The sequence below is a fragment of the Sinocyclocheilus rhinocerous genome, unplaced genomic scaffold, assembly GCF_001515625.1.
Source record: "Sinocyclocheilus rhinocerous isolate Xijiao unplaced genomic scaffold, SAMN03320098_v1.1 scaffold1971, whole genome shotgun sequence".
Classification (NCBI taxonomy): Eukaryota; Metazoa; Chordata; class Actinopteri; order Cypriniformes; family Cyprinidae; genus Sinocyclocheilus; species Sinocyclocheilus rhinocerous.
The window spans coordinates 415,341-434,780 of record NW_015632037.1 but is presented as its reverse complement, the minus strand read 5'-3'; the positions used below and the strand labels follow the sequence as shown (position 1 = coordinate 434,780).

The window sequence follows — 19,440 nt, the reverse complement described above, 5'->3', positions numbered from 1 at the left end:
TGGCCTCGGGAGACAAGCCAAAAGTTTAACCTATTTAATCTGCATATAAAACATTAGAAATTAGATATTTGTTTAATTTTTATTGTGTGTTTGTTGTTAAAACAAAAAATATTTGTTGTTTGTCTCAATAAATTGGGTTACTTTAAAAATACAGTGGTTAAATTTTAAAAAATGTTCTATTGCTCTTTGTTTTAAAAAGGGATATAAAAAATGTCAATAATTATCGATACCGAACGATATGAAACATTATATAGTTGATAAATTTTTTAGCTATATCGCCCAGCCCTATTTAGAAGATACTCAACCAGATTGTTGTAAATGTCATCAGGCTGTTTTTGATGTTGTTTCTTAGTCACTCTTCTGAGTACTTTGAGCTAATGAAGATACTTTGTGATTGTCATTAGTGTGCAGCATGACAAGAATCCAGCAGGTGTTTATGACTGATGTGTTGAGTGTGTGTGAAGCTGAACGGTTGCGTCTCCTCTCATCAGCTCCTCCTCTCAGCTGTCTTTCTCTTGCTCCTCCCTGCGTTAACATTCACTCTCTCCCTCTCTGTGGTTCTCTGCTCTCTCTGCGTCTCTCTGCTGGTCTCAGCCGCTCTGTCCCTCCCTTCCTTCTCATGGTGGTCAGTCGGCTCGGGCCTCGAGGCCTGGACGCTGCCGTGTGGGCTGCTTACACCACCGTCTTCATCCCTCTGAGTAGCAGCCTGTTCTCCAGCAGAGCCCTGCACTTCTACCTTTGGGTGAGTGAGATACAGATGGACAGACAGACAGATGGGAAGAGTGTCACGTTCTGATGGATTGTGTATGAAGATCATGTTTGTGATGGTGTTTACCGTGCTTTTCATGCTTCCAATGGCCATTTACTCTGTGTTTGTTTCTTCCTGATGGTTCCCTCATCAGTTACATTGTCATGAACCGTGTCTGTTCTGTAAAACTTTCCAAATGTTTAATGTAGTATTTGGCTGAGGCGTAGAGTGTTAAATGAGATTCTCTGTATGTGATTGTAGCTCTTGTCCCTCATGTGGCATCTGTATGATTTTTCTTGTGAAAGCAGTTGTGTGTGAGAGTGTTGATGTGATTCTCTGTCTGCTCCCCGTCTCTCTATACAAAGAGGATTTTCCCTTTCGACGGCCCACCACACAAACATATGACACAAAGCCTCTCCCCTCCCTTTATTTCTCTTTCACTGACCCGCTTTAAAAAGAGTTGAGACGGCAGTTCATCGGCCTGCAGAAGATCCGCTGGCTGCTTTATTGAGCTATATTCATTGAAAGGCTCTATATGAAATGTTTTCAAGTTTCTTAAAGTTTTTCTCTTCAAAAGTTTAAAGTCTCACCCTTTTAAATGTTCTACTTGTACAAAAGTAGATTTTATGTATTGATGTCTTAAAGCTGAAGTATGTAACAAAAAGACTAAAAGTGGCTATTTAAAGAAAATCGTCCCCGTGCTGTAGGTCACAATTACAGTCTCGTATGTAATCTGTTTGTCATCATGGAAGCAAACGTCATTAACTGTCATGTCTTGTTTTGAATATGCAGAAGTAGAAATGAGAATAGATTAAACTGAAATTGTTCACAGCACCTCTCATGCTGTTATGTTCAAGTGTAACCAGCATGATGTTAATCAAGAGTCAATACTTCATGATGTTACTTGCTAATTTGGTATGTGCTAAAGATACAAAATGGTTGAAGTGTGTTTGTGTCAACAGGAACATTGTCCTCTGCCTGTATTTTCTTATTTCATTCTTTTATCATTGTGCTCGGGTTGTTTCTGTGCTGCTGTCTTTGGCCAGTAGGTCTGTCCTCTGTGTCTGAAGCTGTCACGTCTCAACACAAAAACAATTAGCTAATGTTGGTATTGCCTTATTGACAGCTATCTATAACTCAACAGATTACTAGGCATTGTTATTATTACATATGTTTTAATGATGACATATAATTGTTATTTATTAGTGAGTTAGACTAACGATGGCTCAAATCGCTGACAAATTACAGCCAGTCCTCTTGTTATTAGTGTAACTGATCGTTCATTTACATAATAAATGTCTTAGTTATGCGTGATAAACACAGTATTTGGAAACATATTTATAAAAACACCTCATCAGTCATTATTCCTGCAGGTGGTCTGCTCTCGAGTCGCTGTGTGATGTGTTGTTGTGTGTGTTCACCAACTTGATACCTATCTGAATCAAGCGAACAGCTGCGCTAATGTTAGCTAGATAACTGTTGAGCCACTGAAATGACTTACCTAATGTCTTCAGTCCCTTCACATCTCAGAGTTGTCTGTGCTCAAAAGCCATGCTGATATTTATTTTCAGGATGGACTGTCACTTTCCCTTTCTGTTCGAAGCTTCTTGGTTTTGAGAGCAGGTTTCCCAAATGCTAACGATGATTGCCGTTTAGTCATTGACTGATTAAAAGCAGGTATACAGATAAGCAAGTGCTACAAATGCTCCACACACATGCTGTATATTATCCGAGTCTCCTTTATTCTGTCAAAAGACGAGTGATGTCAAACTGATGCAAATTTCCACTAAATATGACCGCACAGCTCACATTATAAATCATAATTATAAGCCAAACAATTGCAACCAAAAAAGTTACGTACAACAGCTTTAACAATAGTTTCAATATTGGTTGCCTAACAAATTGCTTGTATTTAAGGGTGCTACGATCAGGATTTTTGGAGCCGATTGTCGATTACAGGAAGCAGTATCTGCCGATACGATCATTGATACCGATCTTTTTGAAGCCTTCTTTTTATCATGTAGAATTATTTGTAATGCTCCAATCAGGATTTTTACAGACATACATTCAGGGCCTGAATTTAATTTTTGTTTTTACAATGGGGCAATTGTTGAACAATAGCTTACACTCAGCACAAGCCTGATTTTGTGAGCTGTATGTGAGGCGGCCTTATGTGTGCGCTTTTGAGTGTGCATGAGCGCACCGTCTCTAGGAGAGCGAGCGAGTGCTGAATGGTTTAAACACTGGCAAGACTTAAAAAGAAATGCAAATTATAAACTTGATAATGCGACACTGCCTCAATTATGCAAGTAACAATTCCTGTGTCAACTGTGCAGCGTGCAGCTCGCTTATAGTGCAGACGCGATGTGGTGATTTGAAGCCATTTGCGCATTTTGAGAGGGAAATAGAGAGAGTGCCCGGTGATTCACTCACGCTATTTGTGAAATTACGTCATACAGAAAGTTTTCAAATTACGTTGTAAGTTATTTAATAAAGAAATATGAATTCTACCTCACCTTCAGTATTATAATTATTTTACCCACGCCGAAGTGAGATTGAGACGCCAAACCTCTCACAGCAGCCGAGTCGTCAGCTTCAGATCAGTTTATGAGATTGGCCTTTATAGAGACCGCTGTTCAAACTTCCCAAAGCGATTATCGGCTGATAGCGATCGGAAGCCGATCAATCGGAGCACCTCTAATTGTATTCAACGCTTTGGATAATGTAAATGTAAAATGTGATATATAATAGCCTCCAATAACGTACACACATAGAACAGATTTTGATTTTAGCTTTACACCGTGTCTACACCGGACACGAGCGGTGCAGCGTGATGTGACAAAATACTATAGAACCCATTATAATCAGTGTTGCTGTCTACACTGTATGCGGCGCAGCGCAACACGACAAATCCCCGACAGTAAACTGCTGCCTCGTTCTATTTATGATGTACTGCCACAAAATTCAAATGATTTGCAACGGTCGCTTTGTCGTGTCCAGTGAAGACAAACTTTAGCTGTTGCAGCGCGACGTGACAACTTTCGCATCCGGTGTAGACACAGTGTTAGTCTCTGTATTAGAAGGCTTGGCTTATCATATGTCTTATTTTTCACATGTATATTAACAGGCTGTGAGTGTGTGTTGTAATTGTGTGTGTTTTCTGTCAGCTTAAGCAGATGAAGGAGCTGGAGCAGGAGAAAGACTCTCTACTAGCTGGGCTGGATGTGTTGGAGCGAGCCAGAGAATGGTACCAGACCCAGATCCATAACATCACTGAAACGCAGAGACACATCGGCCAGAGCCACCACTCCACCGTACGTCCAGACAACTGAACACCATCCTCAGTAGTCCAGCCTCACACCATGATCATGAATCTGTCAGAGATCAAGACATCTCATTCAAAACTGAAGTCCAGAAACAGTATATTTATGTGTTTTCCTCAGTGCATAACTGACATGTCACGAGTATATTTTTCCTCTGTAAATGTTAGAAAGTCATGCAAATATATCCATTTTGCTTGCTGTCAGGAGTGGGCGAAGCATACTCGAGTGAACGAGCGCTGCTGCGCACATGCACGCTAAACAGACGGAGCGCAATAATTCTGAGTCAAATATGCATTTTGCTGAAATATTCGTTGTTGAACATTAAATGTGCCTTTTGTAGAATTTTAAAACTACATATAGGTGTATTCTTATGATAGTAGTAACTGTAAAGGGACTATTCGTAATGGGTAAATAAAATGTAAGCTAATACAGTCCTAATTACTAAGCTTACTACTTAATTACTACTTAATGTGTGTTTCTTATAGCAGTTCAAATGTAGTTAACTTTTAGTTTAGTGGTTTTAATGCTTTAAAGAGCAATGTTAGATTGTAAAGTTCTAATGCTATCTGTTCTAACTATAAAAGGTACAGCTGTCATAAAACCAGAGAAAAGGGCTGCATGGCTATGATAGTATGTGAGAGAGTCAGTGGTAATATCATTGCATTCCTATTGTTCAGTGTTAGAGGAGCTCAGCTTAGTCTGACAGTTTGCCTGCCCTGGACCAGGTTAGCTTTCCAGCATAAGTTGCCACAGTGACTGATTTTGATCTTTGTTCAATTTGTTTTATGGAACCAAATCATTTGACAGTGAGTCAGACTAACTGAAATAAGCCTGGCCTATTTGGTAAACTTGTTTTATGAAACAGGCCTCGAGGCGTTAGAAGTCAGAAGACGCATAAGTTAATTTATGATTTGCTGTCTGTCAGAACCAAAGAAATAAATGCGATCATATTTTTTCCATTGCATTGTATTGCATCGAATCGCATTGTGTTGAACTGGATCGAATCGAAATCGGATCAACCTGCGCATCGAGATGCGTATCGTATCGGCCTGAGTCATGAGATGCACATCCCTAATGAATTATATAAGGCTATTTTGTCATTCATAATTGGAGTCTGATAGTTCCTCCCCCTTCTCTACCTAATTAAAGCTGCGACAGTTGAGTGCATGAAGTGTCCAACATTCCACACTTTCGGTTATTTAAGTGCATCATACAGGTATTTAAGGTGCACTTTTTCTTTTGGAAATTTTCAGTGTGAATGCACTACTTTATACTACAAAACGTCATAGAATAGTGCATAAGTACGCGATTTGGGACGCACCATTTGACTTCCAAAAACAGCGCAGAGTAAATGCGTCATCTGCGTCAGAATGTTATGATTGGCCCAGAGTACACATCTTATGTCAGCGCGTTCTGAACTCATGCGTGTGCATACTGATAATCTTGTGCTGCATTCACACAGAGCACATTACCTGCAATTTACTGGTAATGTTACAACTTCTCATAGCGTTAAATAGCCTAAACTAATTTACCAGTATTTTTGAAAAGGTCCCGTTCACACAGGATCTCTTAAAGGGTCATGAAAACCCAGACTACATTTTCTGAGATTTTAGCAGAGGTGTTTGTGTTGCACATCATAGAAGACAATGTTAGCATCCAATAATTTTAACTATTGGAGAAAACTGGTTAATTTTAAGCTTTTTTTGCGCTATTTTCATCTTCCGTGTTTAAAATTTACATCGTGTTGATGTCACAATTTGTGACGCGGCAATGGACTATAGTACATCGATGACTCGTCTGTGTCTATTAAATTATTCATGAGTAGTGCTGGGCGGTATGACCAAAAATTTATATCACGGTAAACTTTCATGCTTAGTAACACATACAGCTGTTCCCTCACTACAGTGAAAAGGGACTTCTTTCAAACAGTGTCGCGTTCCGAACGTTGTTTAAGCGACATACGTATTGCGGTATTTTAAAAATTCATATCATAACAAAAATAAACACCGGTATTCGGTATGAACCGGTATACCGCCCAGCACTATTCATGAGACTGCGTGTTCTTATCCTATGAGAAGACGCTTTGCTTAATTATTCACAACAGCATGTGTTGATTTGAGAAACGTTCATGAATTGAAGGAGAGTGTTTGTTTTTGCTTTTTTAATAAGAGTTCGGCACAAACGCGATTCATTCACTTAGTGAGTATAACCGTTTTTACAGCTCTGTGACACAACCCGTCAAAAGGCTTATATAATCACCGCAGAATAAGTCTTAAAAACCCCCTCCGCTCGCAGCGCACCACGCCCACTTTTTTAGCATTTTTAAAACTGTGGTGAGAATTAACCAGTGCTGAAACAGGGGGTTTCATGACCCTTTAACAGTAATTTACCAGTAAAGACTGTATGTGTGAAAGGGGCTAGAGAGTGAATTTGCATTTTCTTTCAGTCCGTCTGCTGTTTTTGTTTTGCACAAATGTCTTAGGTAGCATAGTTTTTCCAAATCTAAAGTCAGACCATTCTGGTTTTGCCTTCTTTATCTTGAAATTATACAATCAAATTCAGATAAAAAACAACTGCTCGTGCTATGTGTCACGAATCCGGTCCGTGGCCTTCCGGCCGATTGCCACTAGAGGTCATTCTACCATTACATTGACTCTCACACTACACAGACTGTTACATGTCACTCTGGACTACAGTTCCCATCATCCATTGCACTTACACAGCTGAATTCACTGATCACACAGCCGTCACATTTCACACGCTCACCTGAGAGCCATTACACACTCTATTTAACACTCCCTCAGTTCCTGTTCAGATTGCCGTGTAGTGTTCTGCATTTTCCACTCCCCTAGTGTTAGCTGCATTACCGAGCCTAGTGTCTTGTTTTCTTCGTCTTGCCTTGTCTGTTTCCCCGTGTTCTGATCACTGCCTGTTTACCTGGATTATCTCTTGAGTCTTGCCGTATTGGATACTGTTTGCCCCTGCCTGGACCTTTGCCTTGTACCTGGATTATCCCTCTTGCCTTGCCATCAATATACCTGTTTGCCATTGTCTGACCTATGCCTGTTTGTGACCACGTCTCTGTTAATAAAGCCTTGCAGATGGATCCGCACGCTTCCTGTGTTCCGTCCGTTACACTATGTGTGTAGCATGTTTGTTTGGATCATGATTAAAATGCAGTGGTTACCTCTAATTTCAAATGGCTACAGATATTTTTTGTTTTAAGACAGTTTGCCTGTTACAGAGCAAATAAACAACAAATACATTTGCTTAAAAAATATCCCAGGATCAAATATTGATCCCTTAATCAAAATGCTCATTTCTGACATTTTATTTTATTTCTTCAGGAGTTTTTGGCTGAATCTTGTCGGAGTCAGTTGGACGTTGTTCTGCCTAAACTGCAGGACGTCACATGCTGCCTCTGCGATTTACTTTCATTCTCCGGGAAGGTTCGTATAAAACCTCCTTTCACTCTGATATATTATTGTTGTTACTGAGCTGATTGAAAAATATGCTGTTCTCCAGACATTCCCGTCCACAGGCTCCTCCAGCGCTCCTCCTGCTCCAGCACCTCCTCAGGCCATCCACATACTGAAGGAGCAGAACCGGCTCCTCACACAGGTCTCACTTTGCTTTTTTTTTGCACACCTGATTCAGATCATCAGCTCATTAGTAGAGAGATTCATGGACTCAGCTGAGTGTGTCTGTGATGGGAAACCACTTATGCTTCATTCACACTGCAGGAAAATGTAGATTTTTTTGCTCTTAAATAACTCAGTTTTATTTCATAACAATGTGAACAGCACAAAACCACATGGAATCAGATTTTTACGATTCTGATTTGGGCCACGTTTATATGTGGTCCTAAATCCGATTCAGGTCAGATGTGTTGCAATGCGACTGCAGTCTGAACAGTCATATCGACAGTGTGGTGTTGTTTTAAGGTGTATTACAGTGACAGCTCTATACTAGGGGTTGAACGACTTCTGATTTTTTGAAGTCGACTTTTATGTGATGAAAGTTGAGTCGAAGTCGACTAGTCGCTGATGATGTCATTAATAAAGTAGCACAGTAAAGATTATATTAATATGAATGCATTAGTGAGAAAAAAAATAGAAGTTTTCTTTTTTTTTTTACACTTAAAGCAGCACTATGTACCTTTTGGCACTCTAGCGGTTAATAAACAGAACTGCACACATCCCGCGGAAGAACATTCCAACCGGAGCTACTTCTCTAAGTTTATGTCTATGGCGATTCACGCAGGTGTGTGTTACTCCGCAGCGGTGACAACCTGACCAGGCTACAATAGTCCAAATATAAGTACTTATAATAAGTGTACCGTAGTGATTCGGAATAAGACGAAAACGCAGTTTGGAAGATGAATTCATGATGTACTCGCTCATTATATACATTTAGCAAATTTTGAACACAGAAAAAGTTACATAGTGCTGCTTTAACATTTCAGTCATACTGTCATGTGTTTATGTCTCATCTTTTCTTGTCTTTATCAGCATTTTAATCCATCTTGTAGATGTCCTGGGAACTAAGGATCACTTAAATTGGGAACTAAATGTATTTTCCAAATTGAGATATACAGTTTCAAAGAATTGTTTATTACACAGAATCTGTGCCAATATCACAGACCATAATTATTTCAGCACCACTTGGCTAGTGACTGTATTTGGGTTCTTCCTCAATGCATCTTATAACTGTCATATGTTTTGCACACATCCAGTCTGTTTTTCTTTGTTACTAACATGCAATTTTATAGGTGTTGAATTTTACCTTTAGTTTCTTGCATTCTTTCTTATCATGTCAACAGGTTAAGTATAAATATGAATATGAAATATAGCGCATAAATTTAGTAAAATGCTCCTACTTCTAGTTATTTTTTCTAGCTGACGAATGAGTTTATGGACGCCGAATGGTTATTCTGAGATAAATGTATTGTTATGTCGCATTGTTTACAAGCTTTACGCGTTTTCCGCAGTTTGAAACACGGAATGAGCGATTACATGAGACATTTCAATAAGATGTACTGTATCTTATACATTTTGATGTCCATTCATGTTTATATCATACTATAGTAGTAAAGAGAAAGATATGATGGGTTCACATGCCGCTTGAACTGCGGCGCTAAAGCGACTGCATTAAAGAGCGCCAAAACGTTAATTATTGTTTGAATTTCGTTATGAATTTGGCAGAATTTTAAAGCTGATACTTTATTAAAATGTAACAAAGCACAAAGCTTATTGCGATTATTGGATGGTAAGTGCGCTACAAATAATATGAAGCTCACGCATTAACAGAACACAGCATTTAGACTAAAGATCTTGATAACAAGAAGCCATAGTATCGATTATAAACAAATTGTTAAAGATGTTGCTAATGTCCACACAGCTGACAGCGTTACCTTTTGTAGTTTGTTCAAGTTGTGCACGAAATGGACACTGTTTTTCTGCACTTTTACTTTGCGCGTCTCCGCTCTCTCATGCTGCTCAACCTGAGCTGCTTTCAGCAGGTGTGCCGTCAACGCTGCTGCTCGGCAGAGATGAGGACTGTTTGAAAGTCTTTTTTTTTCACTAAAACTTTGATGCGCCTCGTCTCAGTTTATTACGTTAACATAAAAGATGTGATTGCAAAACAATTAGAAAAAAGTCATTACATGCACATTTTTAAATCATAACATGTACATTTCTATAGTCGCCAGTAGAAATTTCACTCGCAAAATTAATATTTTTAGTCGCAAATGCGACCGTTTTAGTCGCAGTCTGGAGCCCTGGGAGGGATGCTGAAAGACTTAGAGAGAATGAAGGTAAGGCGGCTTAGGCTATTTATAGAGGTTCTCTCTCGTGCTTATAGGATAGATGGTGTGATTGCTGATAATGAATTGGCCGGGTTAATTATCTGTACAAGCTCCTCCCGAACTTTGTTAATAAAACATCATGTCTGTTCTATTTGAGCATCATTACACAAATATCCATTTAGCATGTTGATATAACTCGGTTATTCTGTCTGTTAAATGTTGTCCGTTTTCTTAAGAGATTAAGTTAAATGCTATAGCTGCTCGTAGGTTAAATTTCTGAAGGTGCAGAAATGTCTCTGATGTCTCTTGCTTTCTCACGTTGTGTTTGTCATTTGTCATTACAGGAGGTGACAGAGAAAAGTGAACGCATCACTCAGTTGGAGCAGGAGAAATCAGCTCTGATAAAGCAGCTGTTTGAAGCTCGAGCTAGCAGTGCTCACAACAGCAGTGCTCTCGATTCTACCTTCATCTGATCACCATCACTCCAGAGATCTGCTAAAATCACAATCATGATATCCTCAGCACCACACTACACACTGAACCATGCCTTCATATGATTACTGTCACTCCAGAGATCAACACCACACTACAAGCAGAACCATCTGAGACAAAGATTACAGGATTTTCAGAGGAATTTGAACAAACAGTCCAATCTACGATATCAACACGATTCACGGAGGAGCTGCAGCTTCACTTCTTATTTCACCCTGATTTGACCTGAAGAGGCCTGATCTCAGTCAGCTGAGACAAAATACAAGAGATGAGCTGAAGAATAAACTGGATTCCAGTGTATGAAGGTCAGATGGAATGGATAAACATATTTGAATAGAGACTGTGTTTAAAGTTCCTACACAATTCTCCTGTATAGTTGGTATGAATGGAACTTTTATCTGAACAGTCAATTATTGAGCTCAGTTAAGTAGACTTTTCCTTTTGGGTTTGATTTGGTTTATTTTTGCTGTGTTGCTTTAATTAGCTTGCTGTTTTCTCTGAAAATGTAGTATTTTTACATTCTTCTCAGTAAAAGCACCAGATCACAGCTGTTAAAGGTGAAAAGTTGAAAAGACTTCTTAAAGACTTGATGTAACATTAGTGACATATCTTTTCTTCTGTACTGATGTAGATCTGAGTTAAATGGATTATTGAAAAAGAAAAAAATGTAGGGCAAGCAGTCCATCAGTTGTTGATTGGATGGATCTGAATTTGAACTTGCAGTCGATTGTAAGAAAGGAGTGAACAAAATTATCGTCACTAAAGAGAAGACGGTCATTTCACCAACCATTATGATTACAAATGATGAGGTCAAAAAAAATTGTAATTGCACCTGTGCAGCCAGTGCAGCCATTTATTCTGTTCCAGTCCAGTGCGCTCCATCTAGCTTTGAATCTTTGAATAAGAATCCATATGATTGTGCTTCTCTATAATAGAATAATAATAATGTCATTGCCTCTGTGATATGCTCTCCAATACCACAAAAAATTGCTGACTCTTCCACTAGTTTGTACAAAAGGAGGTGTTTTTAATAATGGAAATCATTCTGGAGGGTTTAAATGCAGAAATGCGAAGCTTGTGTTCTTGTTGAAGCGCTTGCATTAATTCTTTAGTAAAGCGAGTGATGTTTAAAGTCCGCATGAAATCAAAATTGACTTTATTTACTTTACTAGCGCACATTGCTAGTCTTGATGTGAACCGTTAATCCGCTGGAAAAAATTGTTTGTCTTGGTAATCTTTAATCAAAATCTGAACATTTACTTCCGCTCTGGAATGGCGTTCCTTTTCTGATGACGTAATTTTGACAGCCTGGGCAGAATATCCTTAAACACACCCCTCCAACCGTTAGATTGCTATGAGTGAGAGACAGAGAGGAGGAGCACAAAAATAAAACCCTCTAATAACCCTCAAAAATAATGCCCTCTATTCAATATTCTGTTTCAGTTGGAAATACATCACTACACTGAAATAAAGTCGGCAGCAACTTCCAGTCAGCTGTTTTTAGCGGCGGGACCAAGCGGCAACATCCCCCTCTCTCTCGTGAAGCCAACAAGGAAGTGACTTAAACTGTAATTCATCAACTGGCTGCTAGAGGCTGGCTGCAAAAGGGAGTCAATCCCATAGACTCCCCATGTTAAAATGCCCAACTTTACAGCAGAAAAAAACATGTTTACAGCCTGGTTCAAAAAATGATTTTGGTCTATATAGCTAATTTTCCCCTTGATGACAACTGTGAGGGGGGTGAATTTTTTTATAACTCATCCGTTTAAATTATATTAAGCCTTAAAGTTCTGCATAATTAAGGGCGTGGCCACTTGAGTGACAGGTGGATTGCCGCTGCTGTCACCACCGTTGAGCTAGGTGGGCGTGGCTTCAGCAACCTGCTCCCGCCTCTTTGCCCATTTTCGATTATCCGGGAGTGACGCGTGGTGATGCGCTGCCAAAATGCGACGGCCGCCTCCACCCAATTTTGAGCTTCAAAAACGCTCTTCGGAAATCTACGGGTGACGTCACGGACACTACGTCCATGTTTTTATACAGTCTATGGGCGGGACAAATTGGTCATAATGATTGACAGCAGCTCACTGACGCCCTCTATAGATGTTATGTTGAAAATCACCTGGAATATTCCTTTAAAACTGACCGTCTTTCATGCACATTGTTTCTCTCAGTTCTCTGGGTGCTGTATGGAACTGTGAAGGGTTTGTAGTTTGATTCATTGACTGCTCCTTTTCACTCCATATGTAGCTGTTTCATACAGTGAGCAATGGTTTCCTTCAACAAGTTTCTACTTTATTTTTCAGTTGACCAGATGCAACGCATATTTTGTGATTTTTATGAATGACTTCAATGCTTATAGCCATATATAATCAGATCTAAATATTATACATATATTATGAAGAAAGAACTGGCTGATTGATTTTCAGCCCTGATGGCAAGAAGGTCAAACCGAGAATAGAAAGGATGTTTGTGGATGTGTTTTGAATGAACATCTTATTGCGATCATCTAAAGGTGCTTCACGTCACTGTCAGATGAGAGTGAATATGAAGAAATGTATGTGGCAGTCGTTGGCTAATGTTTAGAGAGTCGGACTTGTAACCCAAAGGTCACAGGTTCAAGTCTCAGTACCAGCAGGGATTGTAGTTGGGGGGAGTGAATACAGCACTCTCTTCCACCTTCAATACCACAACTGAGGTGAGACTCTTGAGTAAGTCACTTTCACTTTCTTTATAGTTTAGAGTGGTGTTGAAGCATTTACAGAATACCAGTGTGCTATATGAGATTTGCTAATAATATGCATCATTTAATATGCATCTGTAAGGCCCTGATGATCTGCATTGTGGCACATGGTTTTTAGTTATTGTAGTAATAAATCCACGACACACACAGCTAATACGATGGATTGTGTTTACTGAAACACTCATGCATGCACACAACAACTACAGGTCCCGTTTTGGGACATCTACTACAGTTATCACATAGAAAAAATAAGCTATTGAGTTTACAGGAGCTGAATGTGTGTCCATGTTCATGTAAGAAGCAAAACCAAGTTCAGTGGCCCCGTTTAAATAACATTATCAGACGATAACTATAGACGTACAGTAGCAGCTGAAGAGTGTTTTCATTGAGCTGATAAGGCAACATTCTCTGGAAAGAACGCAGCGTTTTCTCCTCAATCTGCAAGGAGCGATGCTAAGCGATGGTGCTTTGGAAAAAAGATAGTTAAGAGACTCTACAGGAGAACAATCAATGAAGCTAAAGAGCACTAATGTCATTAGAGGCTTTATATTTGCCGCAGCTGTTTTTACGTGATGTAATGAATTTCTTCATACTGTTGATTTAATTATCTCAACCATCCCCTTTTTCTGCGTATGTAATCCACAACAATCTTGATGCTTTTCCATTATTAAAACAAGTCATTTATTCTTGATATTCTGTTCTTGTGACTTTTCTTCTGCTTCAATTAACATTTCACTTATGTAAATGCAGTTATTTCTTTTCTTTCTTATAGAATATTTGTAAGGTAGGTGTACTCTTTGGTTTTAAGTTATATTTTCTGGAAAAAAAAAAATCATTTAACTGTAAGTCTAGCTAGGACAAAAGCTGTTTTAAAGGCAAGGAAACATCAAGTATTGATTTTGGTAATACAAGTTAATTGATAACAGCAATTTGTCAGTTCAGTAGTTTAGCAGTTAGTGTTTTTCTGTCTCTTCGTGTGATCTCAAATGGACTGAATGACGGTCAGATCTCTGTGTGGACCTTATCAGACTCCTTCATACAGAAATATCACTCAATTATTATAATTAATGCCAAAATGAATGTTTGGTAAACTAACTTGACATTCATATCCTACTGCCGCACAGAAGCAAATAAAAAAAATAATGTCTAAAACAGTTTTTGGTGACAAATCTAACATGCCTAAGACTTAGACAGTATTGCATATATTCCTCATTTGATTGTGGGATTGATAATTGCCAAAAATAATGCGATTTCTCTTATTTCTTCTACAAAGTCAGAAGAGCTCATTGGCAGGTTCATCACTAAAGAACAAACTCAATAATAAAACTGAAGCTCACAATAATATTTACATAAACCTTTTTTATAAAATGTTGTAAATAAATGTCAACGACAATCACTTTCTGAATCACCAGTTTCTCCTTATCTTTTTTCTTTTTTTTTTTTATTAGTTAATGCGTTTTTGTTATTACAGTGTCTTTACTTTTATCTTTTATCTCACTTATATTTAATCTGGCATTACTCTTGACTCCATTTTATCTGAATTACATGACAATCAGTAATCAAGTAAGCTGAGCAGAGATTGTCACATATCAAAATATTGTGATATGATCTGCAATGACTAATGTGGTGATCATTTCCTTGATATGAGGCTTTGCAAACTAGATGAAGGAAGTACTTTAAAAAGTCCTCTTGCAAGTTCTTGTGTTTATTTAGCGGAGGTTTCATGCTGATGAAAACTAAGAAGCTAAAGATGAAAAAAAAGTGTGTATTGACACTGAAAATGCTTCTGTCACACAAAGACAAACATGACAGGTAAAAATCGGCCACTATCCAGCTCCATGTCATCTTCACGTAACAAATGACACTTTGTTACACTGAATTTCAGAAGTATCCTAATGGACAGTTGCATCAGTTGTTTACCACCAAATTTCCGTCAGGAGCCAATGGCAAGTTGCATCATTGCCAATCGCTGTTAATGATGAGGACTTGCCACCACATGTTTTCTGAACAAAGCCCGCCATCCATTAACTCGTTCTTCACAAAGCCAGTAAATATGTTAAGATGTTAGCATGTTATCTTTTCTATAAAATCAATAATATGCAAATGTTTCTTCAGCAAGAGAACCATTCAGACCATACATTTCCATATTGGCCTTTAGTCTCCAGAACGCTTGGCTCTGATTGGCTCCTGAAACTCGTGGGAGTGAATGTGTCGTTAAAATGAGCTGTCAGTCCCACAACAAACTTCATACAAGCTCTTGCGGCTGAAGAGCATCCCTGAGACCACAGCAACTCATGAAAGGTAAGAGATGCTGCATATAAACTGCTGAAAAGTTTCTCTGCATTCAGATTTACTGACAGAATAAATGACACAACTGATACATTAAGACAGTTGAGCTGTACTGAAAGTTTAGACTGAGGCTGCTGAATAATTCAACTTAATCAAACTGTATTGTTCTGTAGAGCTGCTTTACAGTTAAAATTGAAATCGTAATAATATTTAATATGACAGATTCCTGAAAATGAAGAACTTTCTGACACTGTTTATTTCTGTTAAGCTGCTTTGAGACTATCTGTAATGTATAAAGTGCTATAAACGTGACAAATCACACTAGTTTATATCACAAACTCATATATTTACAGTATTTATACTCGGTATAAACATTACTCCAATTTAAACAGTTCTGCAGAAGATTGGGTCTAGCTGTCACATAAGGCTGTGTTTTATATCTTGTTATATGTTCATATTTTGTGCATCATTATTATGCCGTTTAAATTGAGTTAAAATACACTGAATAGAAGATTTGAGTCCTTTAAATATTATTTCATATTTGAAACAAAGATATTCTTCTGAAATTAGTGTAAAAACAACAACAACAGCAAAAAACAGTACATTTCTGCTAACATGCCCTGCTGTAGATGGCGAAAAATTAGTATAGAAAGTGAATATTCTTCAAAAAGAAATTCAGAAAGCCTGTTGTTGCATTATGACATGATGTTGATGCAGATGCGTGCTTTATTTCAACATGTATTTGAGCTTCAATTATTAAATCCTTGTGAAACAGCCATACTGAAAAGAGTTTGATCAGCAGAAACAGTGAAGTCCCCTCATGAAAGTTATTATCATGACAAAAGTGAAAGCTGGTTCAGGTTTCTGCGGCTGGAGACATTGATGTGGCATTTTGGATTAAGCAAATGTTAATGAGGACCAGAGAAGCATTGTTCAGTTTGGTTGCATTTAATCACTGTTTGTGTGTTTCAGCAGTTGCACTCTTAAAAATAAAGGTGCTTCAGAAGGTTCTTCAAGCGATGCCATAGAAGAACCATTTTTGGTTCCACAAAGAACCATTCAGTCACAGGTTCTTTAAAGAACCATCTCTTTCTTACCTTTTAATAATCTGAAGAACCTTCTTTCGCCCCAAAGAACCTTTTGTGAAACAGAAAGGTTGTTCAGATGTTAAAAGTTCTTTATGGAACCATTTAGAAAAAAAGGTTCTTCTATGGCATCATGAAGCACCTTTATTTTTAAGAGTGGTCTCAGCACAAGGAGAAGACGATGGCAATACTAGAGCTCTTCAGATTCATCAACTCCTCTCTGCTCATCAGTCAGCGGCCTCTGAACATCTCATCGGCCGAGAAGACTGTGTACCACAGCTGCACAGATATGCCCGCCGTCCTCATCTTTTACTTGGTGCTGCAGTTCATCAACATGTTCCTGGGCATCCCGACCAACATCATGGTTTTGTGGCTCATTCGTAAGAATAAGGGCGACTCGTCTACCTCAGACATCTTCATCGTCCACCTGGCCGTGCTGGACATGTTCTTCTGCCTCATTCCTCCGCTGGAGCTGGCCAACATCGTCTATCTGACCACCAGCAGCACCTGGTACGTCCTGCGCTTCTTCTACGGCATCAAAGACTTGTCGCCGCTCTTCCTGTCCTGCATCTGTCTGGACAGATATATGGCCGTCCTGCATCCCATCACCTTCACCAAGCTCAAAGACAAGAGGCATCGCTCTGTCTGCGCTGGCATCGTCTGGTTCATCACTTTGGTCTATGCCGCAGCGAAGTGTGTGGGAAACATCCCTAACTTTGAGAAAGTGTTCACAGTCATGATCCTGGCAGCATTCGCATTCATGCTGTTTTGTAACATCTCCGTTCTCTGGGCTTTGAGACAGTCGGCTCCAGGTCGAGATGAGAGACATCCGGTCAAGAAGAAAGCCTTCAAAATGGTCCTCATCATCTTGGCCATCATTGTGTTCAACTACTTCCCGCCAGTGGCTCTCTTTCCCTTTCGAGAGTATTTCTCTCCAGATGTCTTCCGCTGTTATATCCACTACATCGCCTTTGGCTTCATGGACATCAGCAGCAGCATCCAGCCGGTTCTGTATCTGTCGCGGGAGAAGCTGCCCAAAACCCTGCGCTGCTGCTCTAAAAACACTGAATGTACTGATGATGCTGTTTACACCGTCAGTCAGTGAGCAGCTGTTATTGGTTTCATTTGATGGAACAGAACTACTGCATGCACATAATAATGTAGGTTTGTACCTTGTGTTTATTCTAAACATTGTGTATCAATGTGATCATATTGTTACTCATTCTGACGGGAATCTGCAGCTGTTTTATGCTTAAGCATGTTCGTTGTTGGAGAATTACTTGTAAAATGTAAGTACCAACCTGCTGACGAGTGCATATTTTGTGCATATAAACATGTTGTTATAAGCATATTTACTTACAGTGGATTATTTTTTCATTTAATTAAGTGCATTAATAATGTGTCACATCAGACTCATTGGCCCTTTATTAATTTACATCTGTAAATTCTGGATTATCCTGCAGTCTGTTCAAAACAGCTGCTTGCATGTGTATGAAACAAGTTGCTTGTTTTAAATGTTAAAAAATTAAGTATATGATAACATTTATTTGTGAATAAATATATAAACATTTTGAATTTTGAACAATGTTTGCGAGTATGCACCGGCCATTTCCGTGTATGTGCCATGGCTTTCTGGTTTGACACCAGGGCCGGACGACCCTATTATTTGTATGGCCATCACATAAAAATGTCTATAGGCTCAGGCCATGCAACATAATTAAAGGTTCTCTCTTGAACAGCACCTTCACTTTCCTTTTCCGTTTCTTCATTTTCTTTAATATCTTGTTTTCTCCCTTCTGTTTATGTGTGTGTACATTTTTTATTTTTTTTTTGCTATTTTTGTTGTACCTGTCACTTCTTTACCAGCAGGTCTACTGTTATGAACACAACTGTCTCCACCTTGTTGCAAAACAGCCACATAATTGTAATTTGTTTGCTCATTTGTTTAGTTAAATTCAATGTATTACATTAGGACAATGTGTTATTATTGTTATTTTAAAAATCACTTTAATACCCAAGATTAACAAACCTATATTTCATACAAATATTTTACAATAAATTTTCTAAAGTGCCTAAATGTCAAAATTAGTATAATATGTTTATAGAAAAATAATACTTCACATGTTATTGCATTATTATGACTCATGTTTTTGTGGTGTTGTCTGTTCTAGCTCCCTCCTTTACTATAAATCGATGTGAACATCTGTCTGCTAAATTTATTAATGCAACTTTACAGTAATAATGATATAGCCTAATGATGTCCTTTAACATACAGTATTCTGACTGTGGATAATAATGGAATGCTACTGATAGGCAAACATTTGCTAGCAGTTTATAACTTAACTTTAACTAAGTAAACAAAGACAAAACTACAATAGCATATTTACAGATGAAACTGACCTGCACTTGAAGCCCTGAACTGGGGTGCGTTTCCCAAAAGCATGTTAGCTAACTATGGTCAAAGTCCCTTTAAGACAAGTCATGTCACTCGGCGGCCATCTTTGAAACGCCTCTCGGGCATGCAAGTGCAGCTCTCTTTTTTGAATGGGGAAACATCAAATTCTCCAAAACTGGTCGCCAAATTTCATCAGGTCGATTAAATTTCATATTTGAAATCAACAATGAAGTCTGACAACAACTGAATCATAAATGTTGTTTATTTTGCTCAAATAGCGTTAAAAAAAAGCGTATTATTCAGGTTAGATAAGTCAGTAAGCATTCGCAGTCCTAGGCGCACATCTCAGAACGCTGACTGTTTCTATAGAAACCGGAACTTCTAATGGCAGCTGCAGTGACGCGCTGACTTTACCGATTAGCGATTGGCTTTTTTGCTCAAAAGGCGGGGCTTCGTTCGATTGAGCGGCCATATTGAGCGTTGCATTTTTGCTATGGTCACAGTAGTAATTTAGCAGACACATATTCACATTGTTGTATAATAGGTTTAGAGGGAGCTAGGG

General features: G+C 38.7%; 2 protein-coding genes across 2 annotated transcripts; both read left to right on the top strand.

Annotated features, from left to right (window-relative positions):
- The first annotated feature begins 556 nt into the window (after positions 1 to 556).
- sapcd2 (suppressor APC domain containing 2) lies at positions 557 to 11,559 on the top strand. The gene is made up of 5 exons (XM_016555066.1): positions 557 to 742; positions 3,916 to 4,062; positions 7,419 to 7,520; positions 7,597 to 7,692; positions 10,222 to 11,559. Exons 1-5 carry the CDS (start codon positions 620 to 622, stop codon positions 10,348 to 10,350), a joined length of 597 nt encoding a protein of 198 aa, XP_016410552.1. The 5' UTR covers positions 557 to 619; the 3' UTR covers positions 10,351 to 11,559.
- A 5,102-nt stretch (positions 11,560 to 16,661) lies between these two features.
- Positions 16,662 to 17,627, top strand: hcar2 (hydroxycarboxylic acid receptor 2-). The gene has a single exon (XM_016555071.1). The coding sequence runs from the start codon at positions 16,665 to 16,667 to the stop codon at positions 17,586 to 17,588; it is 924 nt and encodes a 307-aa protein (XP_016410557.1). The 5' UTR covers positions 16,662 to 16,664; the 3' UTR covers positions 17,589 to 17,627.
- The last annotated feature ends 1,813 nt before the right edge of the window (positions 17,628 to 19,440 follow it).

Coding starts and splice junctions, on each gene's coding strand:
- sapcd2 (XM_016555066.1), top strand. CDS start 620: ATGGTGGTCAGTCGGCTCGGGCCTCGAGGCCTGGACGCTGCCGTGTGG. Junction 743..3,915: donor CCCTGCACTTCTACCTTTGG/GTGAGTGAGATA, acceptor GTTTTCTGTCAG/CTTAAGCAGATGAAGGAGCT. Junction 7,521..7,596: donor TACTTTCATTCTCCGGGAAG/GTTCGTATAAAA, acceptor GCTGTTCTCCAG/ACATTCCCGTCCACAGGCTC.
- hcar2 (XM_016555071.1), top strand. CDS start 16,665: ATGGCAATACTAGAGCTCTTCAGATTCATCAACTCCTCTCTGCTCATC.